Raw genomic sequence first — 20861 nt, forward strand, 5'->3', positions numbered from 1 at the left:
GCTGAGTGCTCTCCAGCATGCAGGAGGCTCTGAGTTCAACACCGGCCACTACATACACCCAACTCTACATACTACATATACCTGCCCAGGGCTTATGACACTAAAGCAGGAAGAGCAAGCAGTTCAAGGTCACCCTCAGCTACAAAGTCTGAGCCAGGTGAGGAGACAGGAGACTCTTTCTCAGTGAATAAATAAACAAAATAAAACAAAACAACATCCCCTGACAGTCCATGAAGCTTAGGCAAGAGTCTGAGAGGCAGTGTAAAGGACACAGACGTATATTGGGCAAATCAATGCCACCTTCTCTTCAGTTCCACCAAAGTGAGACACTTGCCAAGCTCTGAACACAGAAAGGTAACTGCCCTACTACCCAGAATGTCTCCAGAGAGAGAAAGATTGATTCTGCCTTGAGTTAGTCTTCACATAATCCTTTCTAATATAAAATAGATTCCCTACTGTATTAAGTTAACAGGGTCTCTAACACTTTCTTGTAGGCCAGAACTAGTGAATATGGTCTCATTGGAACCAGGGTCCAATACAATCAATGATACAATCAAGTTGAAATAATGGCAAAGAAGATTTGGGTGACTCGACTCTGAGCACAGCCTAATAAGGACAAAAGGACCAAGAGGACAGAAGCAGAGACTGAAGAGCAATGCAGCAACAAACCAGGAAACCCAAACAGGCAGCAAACACCAGCCAGCCCCACGGAGAGGCACGTGGCCCATCCCTTCTAGACTCTGGGACTGTCAGAAGCCCCAAATTACTGCATCTACCTGCTCTGTGCTTTAGAAGCATATTAACATTTTATTTAATCACAAAACACACAACTTTAAATATTTAAGTAACAAAAAATTTAAAAGACATTAATTATTTATCAAATTGGAAGAGAATACCAAGTTACCCTACTCGGTATTCTAAGTAGAACACAGCATAGCATAGAGACAGACTTCCAGAAAACCCTAAAACTCATTTAATAATTATATTTCTAGTACTGAGCTTGATATCTTTATTTTATTAAATAATTTGAAATTAATACTCTCAGATTAAAACAAATTTAATATCAAGTAAAATAGATCAAATCCTAAATTTTAATTAAAAAATTTTAATATAAACTCATGACTTACTAGGTTTTTTGTTTTTTTAAAAAAAAGTTTCCTAATTCTGCTCACTAAAAGGCTAAGTCTCAATGGCCCATGTAGGAGCAATGAGCACCTGCAGCACGGAGGTCCTGGTGCTTCCTGTCATCTTCAGCTCAAAAGAACTGAAGCTCCTTGGGAAACTGGCTGCTGCCAGTTGGGTAGGAAATATCGTGCAGCACCCAAAGTAAGGAAAGCCTGGACACCAAGAAAACACTAGTGAGGTCACACTGAGGTCAACACAGCCTAGAAAAGACACTGAAGCAATGTTGTGGGAAAATCCTTTCCAGAGTTACAAGTCAGAATGTGCAGAAAAACAATTAACAGCATCTATGCTAACAAGATGAATGAACTACACGATGGCTGGACTCTAAGAAGGAGTCAGCCAGACCACTCCTTCAGCTACTCCCCAGACTGAGCATCTGAGAAGGCAACCAGTCCGCTCAGTGACCCCTTGAGATGTTACAATAAAGGTCCCAGAATCAGCTGGCAAGTATTCCTTCCAGAAAGTAGTCAGATTTTCCATTAGTCTTCAGAAAACACAGGAGATGATAACATAGTGAGAACATGAGTTACAACCATAGACAAGTCTATGTAACATATATGTATACTACATGTATGTTGAGGAATTGGTATATGTATGCATATATATATATATGGATATATGGTTCCTCAATAGATAACGGGCAAAAAAAAAAAAAAAAAAAAAAAAAAAAGGAAAGAGGGTTCTACAAATTAGAAGACCCAGCAATACAGCAGGTAAACATAAATACAGACAGTTTGCATCTTCAGTTAAGGACATCAGCTGCTATCAAGTGCTAATCAGCTCCTTCAAACATTTTCATTTGATGATGCTAAGAAATTACTAGGGACAAACAGTCCTTTGAGGAACTTCCAATGCAGCAGCACAAGAGTTAAGTCTAGTTTCCTTTAAGCAGACATTGGTAAGGAATATGGATGACTGGGTCTTATCTGTTGTTGAAGCTACAAGAGAAAGAGGGAGAACTGTCTACTCCTTTTTTTTGGGAATGTCTTGTTGAAACTTTTCATGCCAAAAAAGCTTTGAAATATTTAGAGACCCAAAATACTACAATGAAATACTATCCACACACAGAACTAACCATTTCAGTGCGGAAAGCCATCTCCCTTTCCAGCGTTGAGAGGTGAGAAAAATGCCGATCGTTTTCAAAGAGGTGCGTTATGTGGCTCCTGGAAACATTCAACAGCACAGCAGTCAGCGCTGAGGCCGAGAGAGCTACTTCAAAGGCAAAGGAAACGGTCTACAGATTGCAGACCCTTTGCAACAAAACTGAAACACCATTATATCTGTATTTGTTTTCTACCAGGTTTTAACAATTCTACTAAAAGTCCCCTCCATAAGAAAACACATTCCAATTAGATTTTAACATTAAAATAAACCATAACAATATTTTAAGTGATGTACTATAAAAATATAGATCATACTGAATGTGCCATTGGGTACCATTCAGAAACTGCCTGGTTCACAAAATTCATACATCTCTCCACCCAGAAGATTAAAAACATCAATCTAACATTCAACATGTATACCATATTAATGTTACACAAATTAGAGTATCAAATATAGCCTCTTTAATAATAGATAATTTCATACAACAGTTTTTTTATTCTGATCCTGATTTATCAAATAAACTAATCTTTGAGAAGACTATGGTATAAATAAGATACATCCATCCTATGACACAGAAGCTATGCCTTTAAATACATGAGCTATAGCTTTAGTTAGTTATGAACATTTACATAATACATATCATTGAAGAAAAAAAATCTTACCAGTGCAATAGAGCTGCAAAGGAAGCTGAAAGAAAAAGAAATTTATATTACTATTTTAGCATGAAGAAATACGTTCTCCTTACAGATAAGCACTTCCAAAGAGATCCAGCACCTTCAGGGCCAGATGGCTGTAGACCTCAGAAAGTCCTGAGATAAACGTGCAAAGCCTCAGCTGAGGAAAGGTTGAAGCGGGCTTAGCATCTAGGAGACACTATGACCCTTCAAAAGAAGCGCTGTGGTGAAGCTTGCACTGCACCACGAGGGCAGCTCAGCTCCCAGCTACAGTTTTCATTTACTCTCTCACACACTTCACATAGCATGTGAGGCCACATTGTTGCCAATACTATACAGGAACCATTAGATCAAAAGCATCCCAAAAAGACCACAGAGGAGCCACAATTACTGGTGGGCTAGGGTTACCAGTGAAATAAATATACAAGGTACCACCACCTTTGAAAACTACCTTAGTGCCCGGATTTTTCAGGAAGTCCCATTCTTGTGAAAGTGGAAGGAGAAAAGAAGAGACAGAAAAAGGGTAAGGGCAAGAGTAACACAGATCATATCTCAGAATGCTTCATGTTCTGCCCAAGCACAGAGATCCCTGGAGACACGTCTGACTATGGACTTTGTGTTCATAAACATGGTGTACACATTCAGTTATACAAAGCACTTTTCAATTACCCTTGAGAAAACTTCTATCAGGTAGTACAAGCCGGGAACTCTTACCCTCAAGGCTTGGGACAAAAAGGGTTTCAAATATCAATTTTTTTCATATTTTGAAATATCTCTTTGTATAATGACATTGCTGGGGATAGCACCAATGTCTGAATAAAATCCATTTATGTCTCTGAAATACCGTTCAGTCAGAGGTACTTTGATACCATATTTTTAAGGTGCCTGCATTTTGACAGACTTATCCTGAGGTCAGGTGTAACAGTTTCTACCTGTGCCCACATGTTAACACTCAAACTGTTTCAGACTTTGGAGCTTTGGGATTTCAGATTAGGAGTATTCACCTTATTTTAAATTTTTCATGTCCATGAAATATTCCCTATGCTAATATATGTTATTATTGATATACAAATCCAAGGAGACTATTGATTATACTATTTCAACTTACTTTAAATTCTCCATTTTAGACAGTAGTACTAGCAAATACTATTTTTTTCCCGTTTTGTAATTTTACCATTAGCATCTTCTACTTGGCCAATATCTTATAGAATACCCTAAAAAAAAATCTGGTGAAAAAAATATGCTAGGGTTGACTTCCCTTATTTGAACAAGTTTCATCTTTTATTCTGTAGTGAAAATAAGGATTTGTCAAGGTCACCTTCCTTTTCTTTTCTTTTTTTTTTTCATTAATTTATTTAATTCATTCACTTAATATCCTGATCACAGGCCCCCACCCCTCCAAGTCCCACTCTTACAAATCCATCCCCTCCCTACCCTCCCCCTTTCCCCTTGGGTATTACCCCTGACCTAGGACATCTAGTCCCCTCCCACACTGAGGCCCAACTAGGCAGTCCAGATAGGGGAAGGGGATCCAATAGCAGGGAACAGAGACCAAGACGATCCCTGCTCCTACTGTTAGGGGACCCACCCACAAATCCTTCAACATAAAACTTGTCCTGCCTACAAGATATGCAGGGAAAAAGGTAGGACAGAGACTGAGGGAACAGCCGTAAGTGGCTGTCCCAACTTAAGACCCAGCCCAGGGGTTAGAGCCAGCCCCAATACTATTAGTGACACTATGCTATGCTTGCAGGCAGGAACCTAGCATAACTGTCTCCTGAGGTTTCATCCAGCAACAGATAAAAACAGATGCAGAGATGAGCAGCCAAATATCAGGCGGAGCTCGGGTAGCTTTGTGAAAGAGGGAGGGAGAGAATTGAGTGAGCCAGAGGGGTCAAGGACACCATGAGAAGAGCTGCAGAGTCAACTAACCTGGGCCCATGGTAGCTCACAGAGACTGAACCACCAACCAAAGATGCCTTAGTCAGGGTTTCTATTCCTGCACAAACATCATAACCAAGAAGCAAGTTGGGGAGGAAAGGGTTTATTCAGCTTACATTTCCACATTGCTGTTCATCACCAAAGGAAGTCAGGACTGGAACTCAAGCAGGTCAGAAAGCAGGAGCTGATGCAGAGCCATGGAGGGATGTTCTCAGCCTGCTCTCTTATAGAATCCAAGACTACCAGCCCAGAGATGGTCCCACCCACAAGGGGACTTGGTCACTAATTGAGAAAATGCCTTACAGCTGGATCTCATGGAGGCATTTCCTCAACTGAAGCTCCTTTGTGATAACTCCAACCTGTGTCAAGTTGACACAAAACCAGCCAGTACAAAAGATAAGCAGAGTTACTGAACTTGTAGCCCTACATATTTGTAGTAGATGTGCACCTTCTGTCTTCTTAAAAACCATAATCTCTTGGGAGAAGATGGAAGATGTCAGATGTCTTTAGTGCCTTTAATGGTTCCTTTAGCACCAGTGTAGACAATAGAAGTCCTGGCACTTCTCAATCTCTTCCGTTCAAGTTAGTGGTAACATCAAACATATGGCCTCTTGTCCACAAAGAATTCCTAATCTCAATCCCTCTTTAATTTAAATATAAAAGAACAAAACTACTGCAATGAATCCCTCAATATAGGAAATATACTTTATAGACACTATAATTACTAGAGACTGGGGGCAGGCTCAGACCAGGAAATGTTTGCCACACAAACTTGATAAGCACCCAGCATCCAAGTGAAAAGCTGGGTGTGGTAGCCAACAGCATTTGTAAACCCAGCCTTGGAGAGAGAAAAGGGAGGATTCCCTAACATCACAGGCCAACCAGTTTAGTCTAATCTTCAAGCCCCAGGCCACAGAGAGACGCTTGTCTCAATATAACAAAGTGCACAGTTCCTGAAAAATGATACCCATGGTTCATCTTGCTTCGATAGGCACAGGCACATTAATATAAGCACACTACACACACACACACACACACACACACCTATATACACATACACACCGAAGTCCACACATACACACAGACACACACAGAGACGTGTGCACACACAGGCTCACACATAGAGATATTAAGTTCCCAGATACTGTATTTAAAATGATGCATGGTATTTCGTTTGCCGCTCCAGTAAGACACTGCGCTATGAACACGTGACTTAGGAATAAAGCTAAAGTGACAGAGACTTCTGAAAACACTTCTGTCCTTTTCTTGGCCTCAGAAAAGAATATTCTAAATTATTTTCTCTGAATTTATGTCAGTAATTATTAGCCTTTTATTATCTGGTGTGTATATGGGGGGGTCTAACAATATAGGTAATCTCTTCACTTAAATAAGCATGCTCTTTTTATGTTCTCAGTAGCTGAGTTTTTATTATTAAAAACAAACTTTAAAAAATCTGCAAATAAAAACATTTCAAAGAAGGTCAAGGAAAGGTGACTGCAGAAGATCCCACCCTTCCTATGATGGCTTTGAAAACCCTGCCACTTTGACTGGGAGCATCCATACTTCCCACACCAAAGCTCCATCAGGCACTGGGCTCTCAAACAACTCTTGACTGTGTTACCCTGTATCAATGTTCAATCTTGTGGTATTTGAGGTGAAACAAAACAAACAACACTTTATGTGTCTCCTTGCAGCTAGACTGCAGCTACACAGACTGCCCTGCAGAAGGGAGTGTAGAAACAAAGTTCCTGGATTTACCCCAGTAATTGTTAGCCTGCATACACAGATGGGGTTCAAATGAATTAGAAATTACTGTGCATAACCAAGTTTGATGGGAGGGTATAAATTAACACTAAACCCTGTCCTTGGAGTAAAGCTAAATTAAGTCACACACCTAGACGTAATCATTTCTCAATTTACTTCCTGGAAGTTATAGACAGCTCATTGGAGGCAGCCAAGGGCCAAGCCTTAGGACCTTTCTGCCACGTTAGCAGGCAGAGCATCCAGGACCCTGTTGTCTGAGTTTGTCTCAGCTTACTGAGCCAGCCATAGGTGTGGAAAAGCAGGCAACTGGCTATTTTGTTCCACTGGAGCTCTTTGCCTCAGCCACATTCCGCCTGTCCCCAGCTGACTCAAATTCCAGCCACAGCTCACAAGTCCAGGGAGAGGTGGGAAGGTTCCGGCAGAGCCAGGTCTGAGTTACCACTTTTCAAGGTGATGCTCACCGGAGGTTGAAAGACCCTCCTTCATCACAGTCTGTGATGCTGCTCCAGGTTACACTGCTGATGGTGAGACCTAAGCAGTAAAGACATGTTGTGTCGCACAGAGGACACGGACACATCAACCTGGTACTGACCAGGAAGCCCTGTCCAATTGCTAGCTTGCATAGTGCTGGAAGGTGCTCTACAGGCTAGCTACATAATCAACAGTTTTACCGGCTATGAACCCTGCAAACGAGCTGCAATTACTGCCTTGTCAAGCCATGCCACAGATGAAATAGTGGCATAAATGTTACAGAAGCAATCCATCACTTTCAGTTTCAGTTAAGGCCTGATCCACCCACACCTGGTATCATTAACTGGGCCAAGAACCCCGGGTTAGTCAGGTTGCAGGCCCTAGGAGAAAAGCCTACTACTATTAGTCTTCTAAACAAACATAGTAACAAAATGCCTCTTACGTTACCTTTATACCCACAGATCACTGTCTCTCAGCCCTCAGCAGGGGAGCTTCTAGTGATAGTTATAGTTATAGTGATATTTATAACTATAGTGATAGTTATTAATACCTAGACCCACAACTCCTCCACGTGCAGAGACGAAGGGACTGAGGAGTGGTCAGCTCTGAGATGTCTCTAATACACCCCCTTCCTCAGGGATCATTACCAAAGAGAAGTTAGACAGACTGAAGAGTCAGAAGCAGCAGAAGTAAAGCAGTATTTGGCAGGCATGGCAAGGCCGTTGCACTCACAGATTCAGACTGTCACTGCCTACTGCATGCACAAGATATTCACAAGATCCAGCCAGCCACAATCCTGGCATGGCTGGGGGAGGAGCTCACGAAGTCCCACCCCATACATCTGAAAGTCTAGGCAGCTCTCCTTGTTTAGTTCCTTTTCTTATCATGGTGATTAAACGCCATGAGGAGAAGCAAGCCACAGAAGGAAGCATTTATGTTCCCTCATGTTCTGAGGTGATGCCCTTCTGAGAGAGAAGACATGACAGTGAGTAACAGTGTGCACCTCAAGCAGCTAATTACAGCACCCATAGTCTAGAGGTAGATAGCCCACTGGAACCTGGCTGCTCCCAAGGGACGACTAACCTCAAGGCCCAGCTTCAGGACCCATTCTCCTCTAGTTAGACCCACCTTCTAAGAAATATACAACCTCCCCAAACATAGCCACAGATAGGGGAAGAAGTGTCTCAACACATAAGTTTATGGGATATCCTTAACAAATAAAAGCAAAGTGACTGACAAATTGACTAAGGCTCATTATCACAGAACAACTGGGGCAAAGGTTAGGTACTCTGTATAGGATTTACTGTGAGAACGGAAGGGTCCCTTAGTAACTCTCCTGAAGGCCAACAGGGATTTATTACCCTGGATTGAGGTGACAGTGCAGAATCTCAGGTCACAGCCTTGCCAACAATCAACATTTCAAGAAGCCTGAGGAAGACACAGACAGTTCAGTGACATTCCCTAGCAGACCTGCACAGCACTAGGTGGCACTGGAGCACAGTCATGGAAGAAGTCCACCACCACTGCCTTCTTGGGTCCTGCTCTTAGAAGATCTTGATTCAACAGGTACAGGGGCTTGAAGCCACACATTATTATTAAATCCTCAAGTGGTTCACATAGTCTACACTTTAAAAAGTGGTACAGTTATGACAGCAAATCCACAAGAAGAGTGGACTTCGGGTAAGAAATGGAGGCCTGGAGGGCGGTAACAGAAAGGGATAAGGAAAAGGAAGTGCAAACTCAAAAGATCACAAATGAGGACTCAGAAAGGGAAAGAGTTAAAATTCATAACCTCCCTTCTTCTAAGAAAGCCCTCCTAAGTGGAAATGCTTTTCAGGTTTTATAAGACAGCATCGACTTAGCCTCTGAGTATCACTTACAGAGTACAGAATGGGGGGCAGGGGGCTTAGCTCAGCCTCCAGTGCTTAATGTAGGTTAGGACCCACAGCTCTTACCACCAGCACTGGAATCCTGTTCCACAAACTTCAAAGCCTTGACAGGTCTGATCCCTTTCATTTGTTCCCTCTTTGGGATTGGGGAAAACACTCTATTTTTAATAGGAAAAGAGGGCAGGGTCCCCAATAGAGGAGTTAGAGAAAGAACTGAAGGAGTTGAAGGGGTTTGCAACCCCATAGGAAGAACAACAGTATCAACCAACCAGACCCTCTAGAGCACCCAGGGACTAAGCCATCAGCCAAGGAGTACACATGGCTCCAGCTGCATAGGAAGCAGAGAATGGCCTTGTCAGGCATCAATGGGAGGAGAGGTCCTTGGTCCTATGAAGGCTCGATAGATGCCCCAGTATAAGAGAATCAAGAGCAGGGAGGTGGGAATAGGTGGGTGGGTGAACACCCTCATAAAAGTAGGGGGGAGGGAGCGGGGGGGGGGGGATGGGATGGGAGTTTCCAGGAAGGGGGGAAACCAGGAGAGGGGATAACATTTGAAATGTAAATAAAGAAAATACTCAAAAAAAGGAAAAGAAAAGAAAAGAAAAGAAAAGAAAAGAAAAGAAAAGAAAAGAAAAGAAATTGTTGACCATGTTGGGGTGGGCTCTGGGTGATTTGGCTGCTTTTGAATCATCTCTGCTCCTAGTGAGTAACCACTCACACAGAGTCCTGTTAGTAACCTCAATAAAACACTCATTGATTCATAAAAAAGTAGAAGCAGCAGCCACGAGCTCATAGAGACATTAAGTCTCAAAATGAGAAGAAGCAAAGTTGAATTTGAAATTCCCAGCCTGATTTAAGAAACCATCTCTGGTAAAATCGAGAACTCACAGAGGTATGGGAGGACGACCAACATTTGGCACTGAGCCAAACAGTACTGGCCACCAGCTAAGGGAAAAACGTAGAAACCCCTACTTGTAATGATAGTATATAATGTCTGCTCATCAGTGTTAACATAAGAGATCCAGGAGTCCATCTAGAGAACTGGTGGCTTTTATTTCCCCAAGAGGCCCAAGGTCTCATGTAGCAAGGATACAACAAACCACGGAACAGAGCTCAGCTTTCCCCAACTCCAAGTTCAGACGTGAAAATACTGAGCACGTTAGCTAAAAGAGTGAAGTAACACGAAAGAAATGTCTTAGAAATCACAACAGATTCAAAGAAAAAAATGATGTGTTCTAAGTGAATACAGGAAAACAAGAAAGCACAGAAAGTCTACACTGCCACCCCACAGACTGCATGGCTGGGACTCACCAAAACACACAAAGTCAGCCCTCATATATTTCAAATATGGATGTATGTACAAAACACAGGACACATTTTAAAGGCAGTGAATTCTATCTTCCTTTTAAAATATTAGCCTTATACAAATATTTCTAAGTCAAACAGTAACCTGCATTGATAATTTCCATGTTAACTTCCTCTTCATTAGCAAATACAATGCATTTTATTGCTTTAAGAACAAAAACTTAAAGTATACAACCAAAATAATATGCTTCTGAGCATGCAGAGGGAAATTCCAAAACCTGATAAATCCAGGAGGGAAGTGTAGAATACAGGTCTCTTTAATGTAAGACAAGATGAAGAGACAAGCACAGGTGTACACACACACACACAAATATATAAATATAACCTTCTTTGTTCATATGAAGTCATCTGTATGTATATGACGTTAGGGCCTGACACATGAACTGGAGGACACGAGCTGCTTCTGATCTGAAAGCATCCTGGCTTTCAGATATTAAAGGACTGGCTTTCATGATATTAAAAAGTGCCATGCAAACTTGCAAGGGAGGAAACCAACCAATAGTCTATTCAACTATGACACCTCCGAACTAAAACCATTACTACCATGGCACAATATCCCTAAGTGTAATAGTGACCACGTATATCTTGGTGGTAAAAAAATAGCTAATTGGACTTAAGGCCCAGTCAACAAGAGGGAAGCCATATCTGGTACTAGAAACCTAGCAACCTTCCCAGGGCTGGGGAAGTCACAAATCCTGAAAGAGAATCTAGAACCGTTAATAAATCAGCATATTCCCCAACTTTATTCTTATACCCACCCATTAATGCAATCCTTACCACTCATCAAAGAAATGTTTCCTTGCAGCAGATTGAAACCATTACAGAAAATCACAGCCAGTGAGTGGGGATGCAGATAACAAGTGACCATGTGGCTGTTGTCCAGCACCAACTGACACATACATCTAAAATCCAATCCCTTCACCTAAAGCCTGGGGATCACTGGGGAAGCTGGGATAGGAAGATATAAGTCTTTAGTAATTTTTAACAAGCTTATTCCCTGATAAAGCATTCTAATGTTAAGATAATGAAACCCCTTCAAATTGCAAACTGCCCTTGGGTATCATAAGATTTAGCTTATCATTTAACTTAAATGAGTCAGAAATCATGACTTATTAAACTATCTTTTTTAATAGCACTGCCAAACAACCAACTATCCTTCCTTAAATTCAGAATTTATTCATTTTTTTCAAAATTAAATAGGAAATCAAAATGAAGATGGGGTTGGGGTGGATTGACCTGCAGATATAGAAAGCAGACGATTCTCAGAATGAGCAGAAAGAGAAATCTCCGCTCTCTCCAATGAATCAACTCTCCTAGGGAATCTCAGGTCCTATTCCCAGACAGGCCTTTGGTTGTCGCTATGCTTCAGATCTGAGACTTACTATTGACCAATAGGACTGACAAAGAGTTGGCTGCAAGCCTAAACCTCATCTGAGAAACTCAAGAATGATACCCACATGGGTAAAGTTCTTAACAATAACATTACTTGGGAGATTTCTATAGATTTCAAACATGAGGAACAAAAAAATCAAGGTCTTCTAAAAACAAATTGTAACTAGTAGACCAGCAGAGACATGAAGAGAATTGTATAGACAGCCATGACTAATTACTATGTGGAGCAAGAATGAGGATGGAGCAATCACATAATTATTTTAACTATTACAAAATTACAAAGAAAACCTCACCTTTATCCATTATGAAAATTTTCCCAAATTAAAAATTCACCTAGCCAACAAACTCTAAAAGTGTCTGGTCAACTTACACATAAACTGTGCTCTAAGGTCCAGATGACGATACAGTTAATGAGCATTTAAACCACTTCCATCGTCATCAGGCTGTGAGCCAAATACAAATCTTGTCAATGCTTTGGGTGACAGTTATATCAACAGTTACCTCTACATTAAGTTCCTCTTGTGGTGGCACCGGTGCTAGCAGGCATACTAACAACTAGCTAACTCAGAAGGAAGTCAAACATGGGGAATGACACTAAGCAAAGATGGACAACTTCACTGTCCACTAAAGGGCCTGGTTGAGGTCTCAACCTCAAACAAAAGGATAACTGGGATGCCTATTAACATGTCCAGGTTCTCCCGGTATCCTTCAGTCTCAGTCTCAGTAGCAGGATCCTCCTGGCTGGCATAACCCACCCCTACCCTGAGCCCTCCAGCCCAGGGGCTGGGCTGCACTTCCTCCAGCTCTTCCTCCCTACACAACCCAACCATTTTGGTTAGTCACCGCTTTCTACCTTTTGGTCCATTGCCCTCTTGGCCACTGTTCCTGGTTCCCTTTCCTCCCTCTCCCTTCTCCCTCTGCAATCTCTTCATATGGCCAGGTCCAGTCTGCTGGCAATGTCCACTCTGGACTCTCCCAGATGTCTCTGCCTCTGCCTAGACCCCTTAGGAGCAATCATGCTCCTTTTAGTTCTTGTTTTCACTTAATCATAATAGTGGTAAGAAAATAAAAAGTATTATTATTAAAGCACATTCTACAACTGTTGTAAACTGATGCATTCCCAAAGGTAATTCTACTTTAATATACTCTTCTGAAATGACTCTTATCTGAATTAGAAAAGATCACCCACAGGAAACTGGTTTCTTCATGGGATTAAAGGTGTGTATCTGAAAGTGGATGAGACTTTTACTAGTTCTGATTAGCACTGGAATGAAGAAAAGTAACAAATTATCTCCTAGAAATGTCCCAATGGTAAATCTCAGCTAATGTAAAAGATGAACCCAAAATACAAGTTTAGAAAGAAATATGTAAATAATAAAGCTCTGTAGTCTATGAAATGTAAATGTCATTAATAAACTTACAAAGACATTAATGCATCTTCACACTCATTAAGAGACACTAATACAACATAGTAGGATAAGGCTTAAAATAACCAGCTGTTGAGAGAGAGAGAGAGAGAGATTAGATTTCAGTCTCTATCAATGTCATATTATTGACAAAAGTAATCACAAATAAGGGATACAGCCTTATACTAACAAGTGAACCAGGTTCACTGCATGCAGCTTCAGTGCTTGTGAGCACCTGATGTTCAGAGACCGCATATTTAGAGCACCTTATTAATAAGGCATATTTAGGTGATTCTAAATATTCTTAAGAATTAACCAGAAGTCTATTTTAAAAAGGGAGAAATTGTTTCAAAACCCCAAATTTCCATCTTTTCTCTGGCTTTGATGGGATTCTGGTAATTAACACAAGCATACCCTCACAGCTGCTTGCTACACTGGGTCCAACTTCTTGCCTGAAAATCAGCACAGGAGGGGGACAATGTTTCCTGGGTTTCACATTTCAGCTTCTCTCCTCCTACAGCCGAAGCTCTAACCTGCTTTCTCTCCAGTCTGGTATCCCTCTCTCTATATAATTTCTTTTCCTTACTTCTGAAGAAGGAAACAAGGCAGACGCTTGTCCTTGCTCAAACTGTCCAGGTTTCTCAGAACAGGCTGGGGGCGAAGGGGGGGGGGGGGAGGGGGGCTATGTGTCCACTTGCTGCATGCTCACTGGATGAGACACTCCATAGTTAAGAAAGTGAACTCAGAAGACAAGAGGCCTAGCTTCGAATCTTGTCCTTAAAAATTCCAGGAGGGACTTTGCATAAGGAACTAAGCACCTTCGGATCCCCTTTTTAGTAACTATGACAGTCACAAGGCCACGGTCAGGCCCAAGCTACTGTTAAATGAGTTCATCCACAGCACTGCCCCCAACCCCAGTATACAATGTTTGTGGTGTACAAAGTCAACTAACTATGACTAAATACCACCTGATAGCTGGAAACTTACCACTGCCTATTCTGGCCAGAACCTCTAGACATTTCCAACTGGAGATCCCACAAATACCTGAAGAACAGTGTGTCTGGGATACAATCTTTTCTCTTCTCCCTCAAACCTCTCCTGTTCCAGTCTCCACTCTCTCCCCTAGAAAACAATCCCTCCCTTTCCTACACACCCAGATCTATTCATCCCCAAGTTCTACCAGTTTCATCTAAAAGCTATCACCTTCTTACCATCTCCACAGCCAGCCATGCCCTCTATTCACACCAGCAACTTGTGAGGGCCCTGGCAGAGCCCCAACTCAGAGTGGGGGTAAAGGTCTCCCTTGTCTTTACATTGCCTCAACCCATTTTTCTAGCACAGAATTCTCAAAATTCAAATGTATACATGACCCTGCCTTGCTCAACACTCTTTAGGGGCTTTCCACTGCTGCAGGAATACACCCAGCTTTTCTCCATGACAGGGAAACTGACACCTGTTCCTCCCTTCCCATTTGTACTTGGGATGCACCTTGTCATCTTCATACAGTTCACAGCAGCTCAGCCTTGAGATAGGTAGGTGCCACTGCTTCTTCACCATAGAGCAAAGTTCAAGCCCAGGCCACCATGCCATGGCTTTTCTTGGCTTTGCTAACGTGGACATTCCCTGGCTTTGGGATTTTATCTGTTCACCTTGCTTCACTTTCTCTAACGCAGAAGCCCTTCCTTTCCTCCAACGCTCTTACTATAAAGTGAAACCACCTAGTCATGTATTCTTCTTACTTCCAGAATCTAAGCTCCATACCGTACAGTTTTGTTGTCTATATTTTTCCCAGATGCACCTGGCACTTGGAGAATATAAAGAAACCACACATACTAGTTGGCATGCATTATCTCAATTATTCTTTTACTCTATCAAAGCACTTACTATCCCCATCTTAAAGAAAAGGCAATAATAATACAGTGGGGAGAGTTGAAACAGCTTCTGAGTGTAGAAACAGGCTTCCAATGCAGGTCAGCTTTGAAATTCCAGGTGGCTTACACCACACCACACCACAACCCTGATGGCCTATCCCAGGTCCCAGTGCCCAGGCAGACTCAGCTCTCTGCCTCTCTAGGCTTCCTCCCGTCCCTGGTGAGTCGCAGGCTCTCATAAGCCATGACTTTTGAAAGAGTAGTTTCAGTATGGTGGTTGCCTCCCCAGTTACATTGGGCAGTGTTTGGGAAGCATTCTGGCTGCCACCACTGGAGAAGTGCCACTAGGTAGAACCTGGGATGCTGTAAAACCCTGTGCAAAGCACAGGACAGTCCCTCAGAATACAGGACAGTCCCACCCAAAACATCACGAAGCTCAAGGGGGTTGCAGTTGCCACGGGAACCCGGCTGGAAGTGTGAAAGTGACATAACCTCTATCTTAGTCGCTGCTATTGCTGTGAAGAGACACCATGACCATGACCATGGCAACTTTTATAAAGCAAAGCATTTAACTGGAGCTGGCTTACAGCTAGAAAGTTTAGTCCACTGTCAGCATGACAGGAAGCATGGTAGCCTCAAGGTAGACAAGGTGCAGGAGAAGGAGCTGAGAGTTCTTCATCTGGATCCACAGGTAGCAGGAAGAGACACTGGGCCTGATTTGAGCTTTTGAAACCCTAAACCCCATCCTCAATGATATATTTCCTCCAACAAGGCCACACCTACTTCAACAAGGCCACACCTACTTCAACAAGGCCACACCTACTTCAACAAGGCCTCTCCTAATCCCTCTAAAGCGGTACCACTCCCTAAAGATTCATGCCACTCCCATGCATTTTCATTTAACTATGTGAGGCCATTGGGGCCATTTTTACTCAAACCACTAGTTACTTTTAACAATTTTTACAAATGGCATCTTATATTACATCCCTGGACTGCTAGCATGTTTTGTGTACATGTTCAATACACACTTTTCTCACTTTCACCCTGAAACAGAGCTCTCTCCAACTATCAGAACTTTTCCTCCTTCTTTTAATAAGGTGGAGGACATAGGTAGGTGTAAGAAAGATGAGACTCCATCAGGCAAGTGGCAACCAATAGTCCCCACTCTGAGGAAACAATAAAGATTATAGGAACTGTAGCAACTGCATAGTTCTTGTGCCTATTTCAACAAAGAGGGCAGAGCAGAGCAGAAGGCTCAGTGGAAGCCAGACAACCTGAGTTCTAGTCCAGACATTCACACAGTAAGAAAGAACTGATACCTGCAAGTTATCCTGACACACAAGCACTGTGACAAACATACACACACACATGTACACACACATGCACACACTCACGCATGCACACATACATATATGCACATATACACACACATACATATACACACACATACATTTATACATGCACATACACATGCATACATGTGTGTGGGTGTGCACACAATAAATAAATGAAAAATAAATAACAGTTTCAGTAGACTTCAGCCATGAAAATTTCATTTCCCAGGGATACTCATGTGCTTCAAAAAGCTCAGAGATACAGGACTTACTTAACATGCATGAAGCCCCAAAGTCAATTCCCAGCACCAAAAACTAAGCACTATTATGGGGGTGGGGGGAAAAACCTATTACAACACTTCCCCCATTGCCATATTCACACCCCTAGATACACAATTAAGTCATCTGATATGTGGTTCATTTTAAGGGTTCAGATAGCTCCAGTGTACAGCTCAGGTTAAGAAATGCTGGTCTAATGCAGATCTCTCATCTTATACATCTCTAAACTAAATGTTAAAAAGCTAAATTCTTGGCTCAGAAGCCCAACAAGTTTGAAGCAGGCATGGGAAGAGAGGCATGAGCACGTACAGAAGTCCTAGTTTCATTTCTCTTGCTGTTGTGAAATATCCTGACAAAAAGCAACACAGGAGAGGGGAAGGTTCACTTGGCTTAAAATCCCAGGTTACAGCCCATTACTGCGGGGAAGGCAGCTAAGAGCAAGGGCGTCACACTCACAGAGGAGCACAGAGAGAACAGAAGCACAGGCATTCATCTTTCGCTTACTTGTTCTCACCCAGCTTCCTCCTCTCTCCCTGCCTAGGGAGTGGAATGGCACAGCAAACAACTGCCTGGGTCTTCTTCCCTCAGTCAACAGTAAAGACAACCTCCTACTGGCCAAGAGATAGATAATCCCTATGAGTCTCTTCCCAGGTAATTCTAAAGCAGTGTCAAATTGACAGCTAAAATTAACCAGCACAGAGGGAAAGAAGAAAAAAGAACTTATTGAAAGACAGTATGAACTGGAACCATGCTGATAACTGTCTATCCTTTTTTGGCCTTGACCCCAGTCCCAGGAGGTTGGCTCTACAGCCTGTTTCAGTAGCCTCCAAGGTTACTACAAGCAGGAGACCAGAGTGTGGAAAGGCTGTGTAACTCCTCTTGGGCTCCCTCAAGCACAGCTGAGCACACCTCTTGACAGAGCCAGTTCTCCACGCCTCACTCTTCTCCAGCAGTAGAGCCTTACTGTCCACGGCCTTAACACCCTTTGTAGGTTTCTCAACCCTGTTCTTACCTCTGAAGATAGCTCAATTATTAGTGCTTCTTGCCTCAACACAGAAATCTGTATAGACATATCTATGGGCTAAGATGAGCTTCCTATGGTGGGAGCAGGTTAGAGGCAATGTATATTATTTTCTGTGGTCAGGAAAGTTTGAAAAACATTTTCAAGGTTCTTCCTCCGCCACTGTCTCCTGTAGCTGGGAGCAAGTGAACTGAAACTACTAAAAATAAACAATTCGAACCTCTTTAATCATCACCATTTAGTAAGTAGTAATGTTCACATATAAGAAAATCAAACGTACTTACTAAAACAGGTAATGCTCACCACTGCCCAACAATGGAAGAGCTACCTTGGCAAGTGACTTATCAGTGCCCAGCACACAAGAAGAAAAGCTCTAACCAGTTCTAACATGTGCTGCTGTAATGGCACTCCAAGTTAGGAAATTTATTATAAAATACTAATAAAGCCATTTTATCACAGCTTAATATGTAGTTTTTAGAGTTGAGCAGCTACAAGTAATTCAAGCAACAAGTGACTAGCAATACCTCTCACCGTGTAAGACCAAGGAGTTATTTTAAAAGTTCCACCCTGAAATGCAACTCTCACCCACACTGGAGGATGAAATCAATCGGAGGAAATGAAACAGCCTACAAAGACATGGAAATTGCTGACCCTCTTGCAGGGTCAGTGGCTTTCTGAGCTTCCACAACATGGTGGTACAAAAGAAATCACTATGGATACTCCCTTGAGAGTACAGGGCCAGAGCTGACCCAAAGACACCAGGTCCTGGTCCTTCAGCAGAGCCTTCATTCTCTCCAGGTGCTGTGTGGTCTCACAGCAGATGGCCAAGCAAGAAGACAGAGGCTGTGGTGTTCCTCTTAATTCCCACCCTTGGTGACCTCTATCCAGGTACACCTAAGACTATGGTCTGCCACATTCACTGTACTTCCACTCACAAAGTCAAAAAGAGCAAATCAAGAGAAATGCTGCCCACCTGCATTGAACAAAACAGTATTTCTGCAAGAGCATTAGAAAATCCAAATATAAGCCATCCAATATAAGCAAACCCAAAGGAACTGTACCATAAAACATGAAAAGAACAGTATCCTTTAAAATCTATTATTATCTCTCCCTAAAATAAACAGTGCTATCCCTTACTCTACTACAGTTGCTGTTTATACTAGCCGTTCACAAACGCTGGAGATTTATTCTGTCGTGGGATCAGAAATCAGGATTATGCATTTGCTTTTACATAGGAACTGATGCTGTTAAGTGCTTTGGGTACAAACCTGCATCACCCACAGAGTTAGTATTGCTCTTCAGGACATCCCTGGGTAAGTAGGGCATGGGATACCTCCATATAACACAGAAGGAAGGCCCTCAAAGTGAGACTTAAACCAAAATCAAGCACTCTGCACCAGTGCTGAGTGCCTTCAACCTCAGCCACTGTACCACGCTGCCTCCCCAAGGTGAATTTAACCTGTACACTTGCCAGGTTCTCAAGCTAGCTGCTGGAGGAGGGCATGATGAAAATAATGAATTTGCCAAATCTTGACCCAAGTATTAAAAAAAACAAAAAATTCCTAGTAACGATGCCAGTCTTCTTGAACCCACAAACACACAGCCATGACTGGCTTTCATTAACTATACGGCTGCAGTAGAGGCTATCCCCACAGAAAGGCTGATTTTGCTGTATCGTCTGTCTAACCCCCAAACTTCAAGCATCCCAAACTCTTAGAGGTCATTAAGCAACAGGGAAAAGATAGTAAGAAAATATCACTACATAATTCAACAACTAGATCCCATCGTGGCAAAAATATCACAGAATCTTTATGATGGGCTTGGAAAAATTAGGCCTATTAATCCAACTTCTATAAACTTGCCATATCCGACAAAGTCAATCAGAAAACGAACCCAGAAGATAGTCCACACGAAAATGCCTCAACTTTATTTCTTTTAGGCACAAGTTACATCCCATCCATTTGGTGCATGGAAGAAGGTAAAGAGATGCCAGCAGGCAAGGTTAAAGCTTGGGCATCCAAAACACGACACAGCCTGAAAAGTGACAGAACCACGAAGTGCCACCCTCAGTGTTTGCGGCCAAGAAGGGAAAAAGCACGCTAAAATTTAATTATAAGTTTGGCAACTTTCTAAGTCAGGAAACCTGAGTATTTCGAGCTCCAGGAATCGCTCTCATCACCAAGCAAACCATCCTCCGAAGTAGCGGCTGGGCCAGGGGCAAAGAGTGGACTGTCGATGCAGGCAGAATCCAGTCTCTTCGGCGCGGACCAGCCCGCCCGCGGTCAGCCGAGCAGCTGTTGATCTCGGGGCCATGTTTTTAAAAGCCCGGGCGGACCGCGGGGCAGAGGCTGCGTGGAGCTGAGCCCCGGAAGGAGCGGGGAGGAGTAGGGAGGAGGCAGGAGCGTCCCGGGAAAAGTCAGAGAGGGCTGCTAACTGGCTCACCTAGCAGCAGCGTGCTCCAGGTCCGGCCGCGCCCGCGCCGCAGGCCCAGCGCCCAGTGCAGCCCGGCCGCCAGGCGGCCCGCGAGGCCGTCCGGGGCGGGCGCGGCGGTCCCTGCGCGGGGTCCCTTCCTGCCCGCCGCGCCCCTGCGCCCCGGCGACGGAGGCGTGCGCTCCGACCCCAGCTCCCCGGCGTCCACCTCGGATGCCCCGCTCAGTGGCGGCGGCGACGAGCGGGCCGACCGGGGCGGCCTGGGAGCCGCGTCCCGGTGCTTGCTCCGCGCCTGCAGGACCATCTTGGCATAGTCGCACCCGCTAGCTGCGCGCGCCCGGACGGCGGCTGGGATCCGCGGACTGGCGGTCGCTCACTCCGGCCGGCGAGGGCGGGCCGGGAGGCGGGGACAGCGCGGGCCGGGTGGCCGCTGCCTAACGCGTGGCGGCCGAGAGGCGGCGCCGGACTCCCGCGCCTCCGCCGTTGCCGCTCTCGGGTTGCCAGGGCGACAACGGAACGCCGCGGGGCGGAGGCGGGGACAAGCTGCGAGCGGCGCGGCCCCGCCCTCCGGCGCGCGCGCCCGGGCGCGCTCCAGGGGCCAAGCGCGCACGCGCGGGCTACAAGCGGGGCGGGACCGGCGGCCCGGGGAGTAGCGTGGACGACCTCCGGAAGCGGCAGTGCGCCCTCGGGAACCGGGATTCTGGCTGTGAGGCGGCGTGGCGCCGGGCGGGAACC

At 43.9% G+C, this 20861-nt stretch overlaps 1 protein-coding gene across 1 annotated transcript in view; it reads right to left on the reverse strand.

Moving 5' to 3' along the window:
* Dpy19l1 (dpy-19 like C-mannosyltransferase 1) overlaps positions 1–20552 on the reverse strand; it is a 91738-nt gene extending 71186 nt beyond the window's left edge. The window contains exons 1-3 of the mRNA XM_021172503.3: positions 20139–20552; positions 2952–2976; positions 2261–2348 (exon numbers count right to left, since the gene is read on the reverse strand). Of these exons, the coding sequence (XP_021028162.1) occupies positions 2261–2348; positions 2952–2976; positions 20139–20430 (405 nt within the window). The 5' untranslated portion in view covers positions 20431–20552. The remainder of the gene's footprint in view (positions 1–2260; positions 2349–2951; positions 2977–20138) is intronic.
* Between the last annotated feature and the right edge of the window lie 309 nt (positions 20553–20861).

This window comes from Mus caroli, unplaced genomic scaffold (assembly GCF_978045245.1).
Source record: "Mus caroli unplaced genomic scaffold, Mus_caroli_1 scaffold_11, whole genome shotgun sequence".
Classification (NCBI taxonomy): domain Eukaryota; kingdom Metazoa; phylum Chordata; class Mammalia; order Rodentia; family Muridae; genus Mus; species Mus caroli.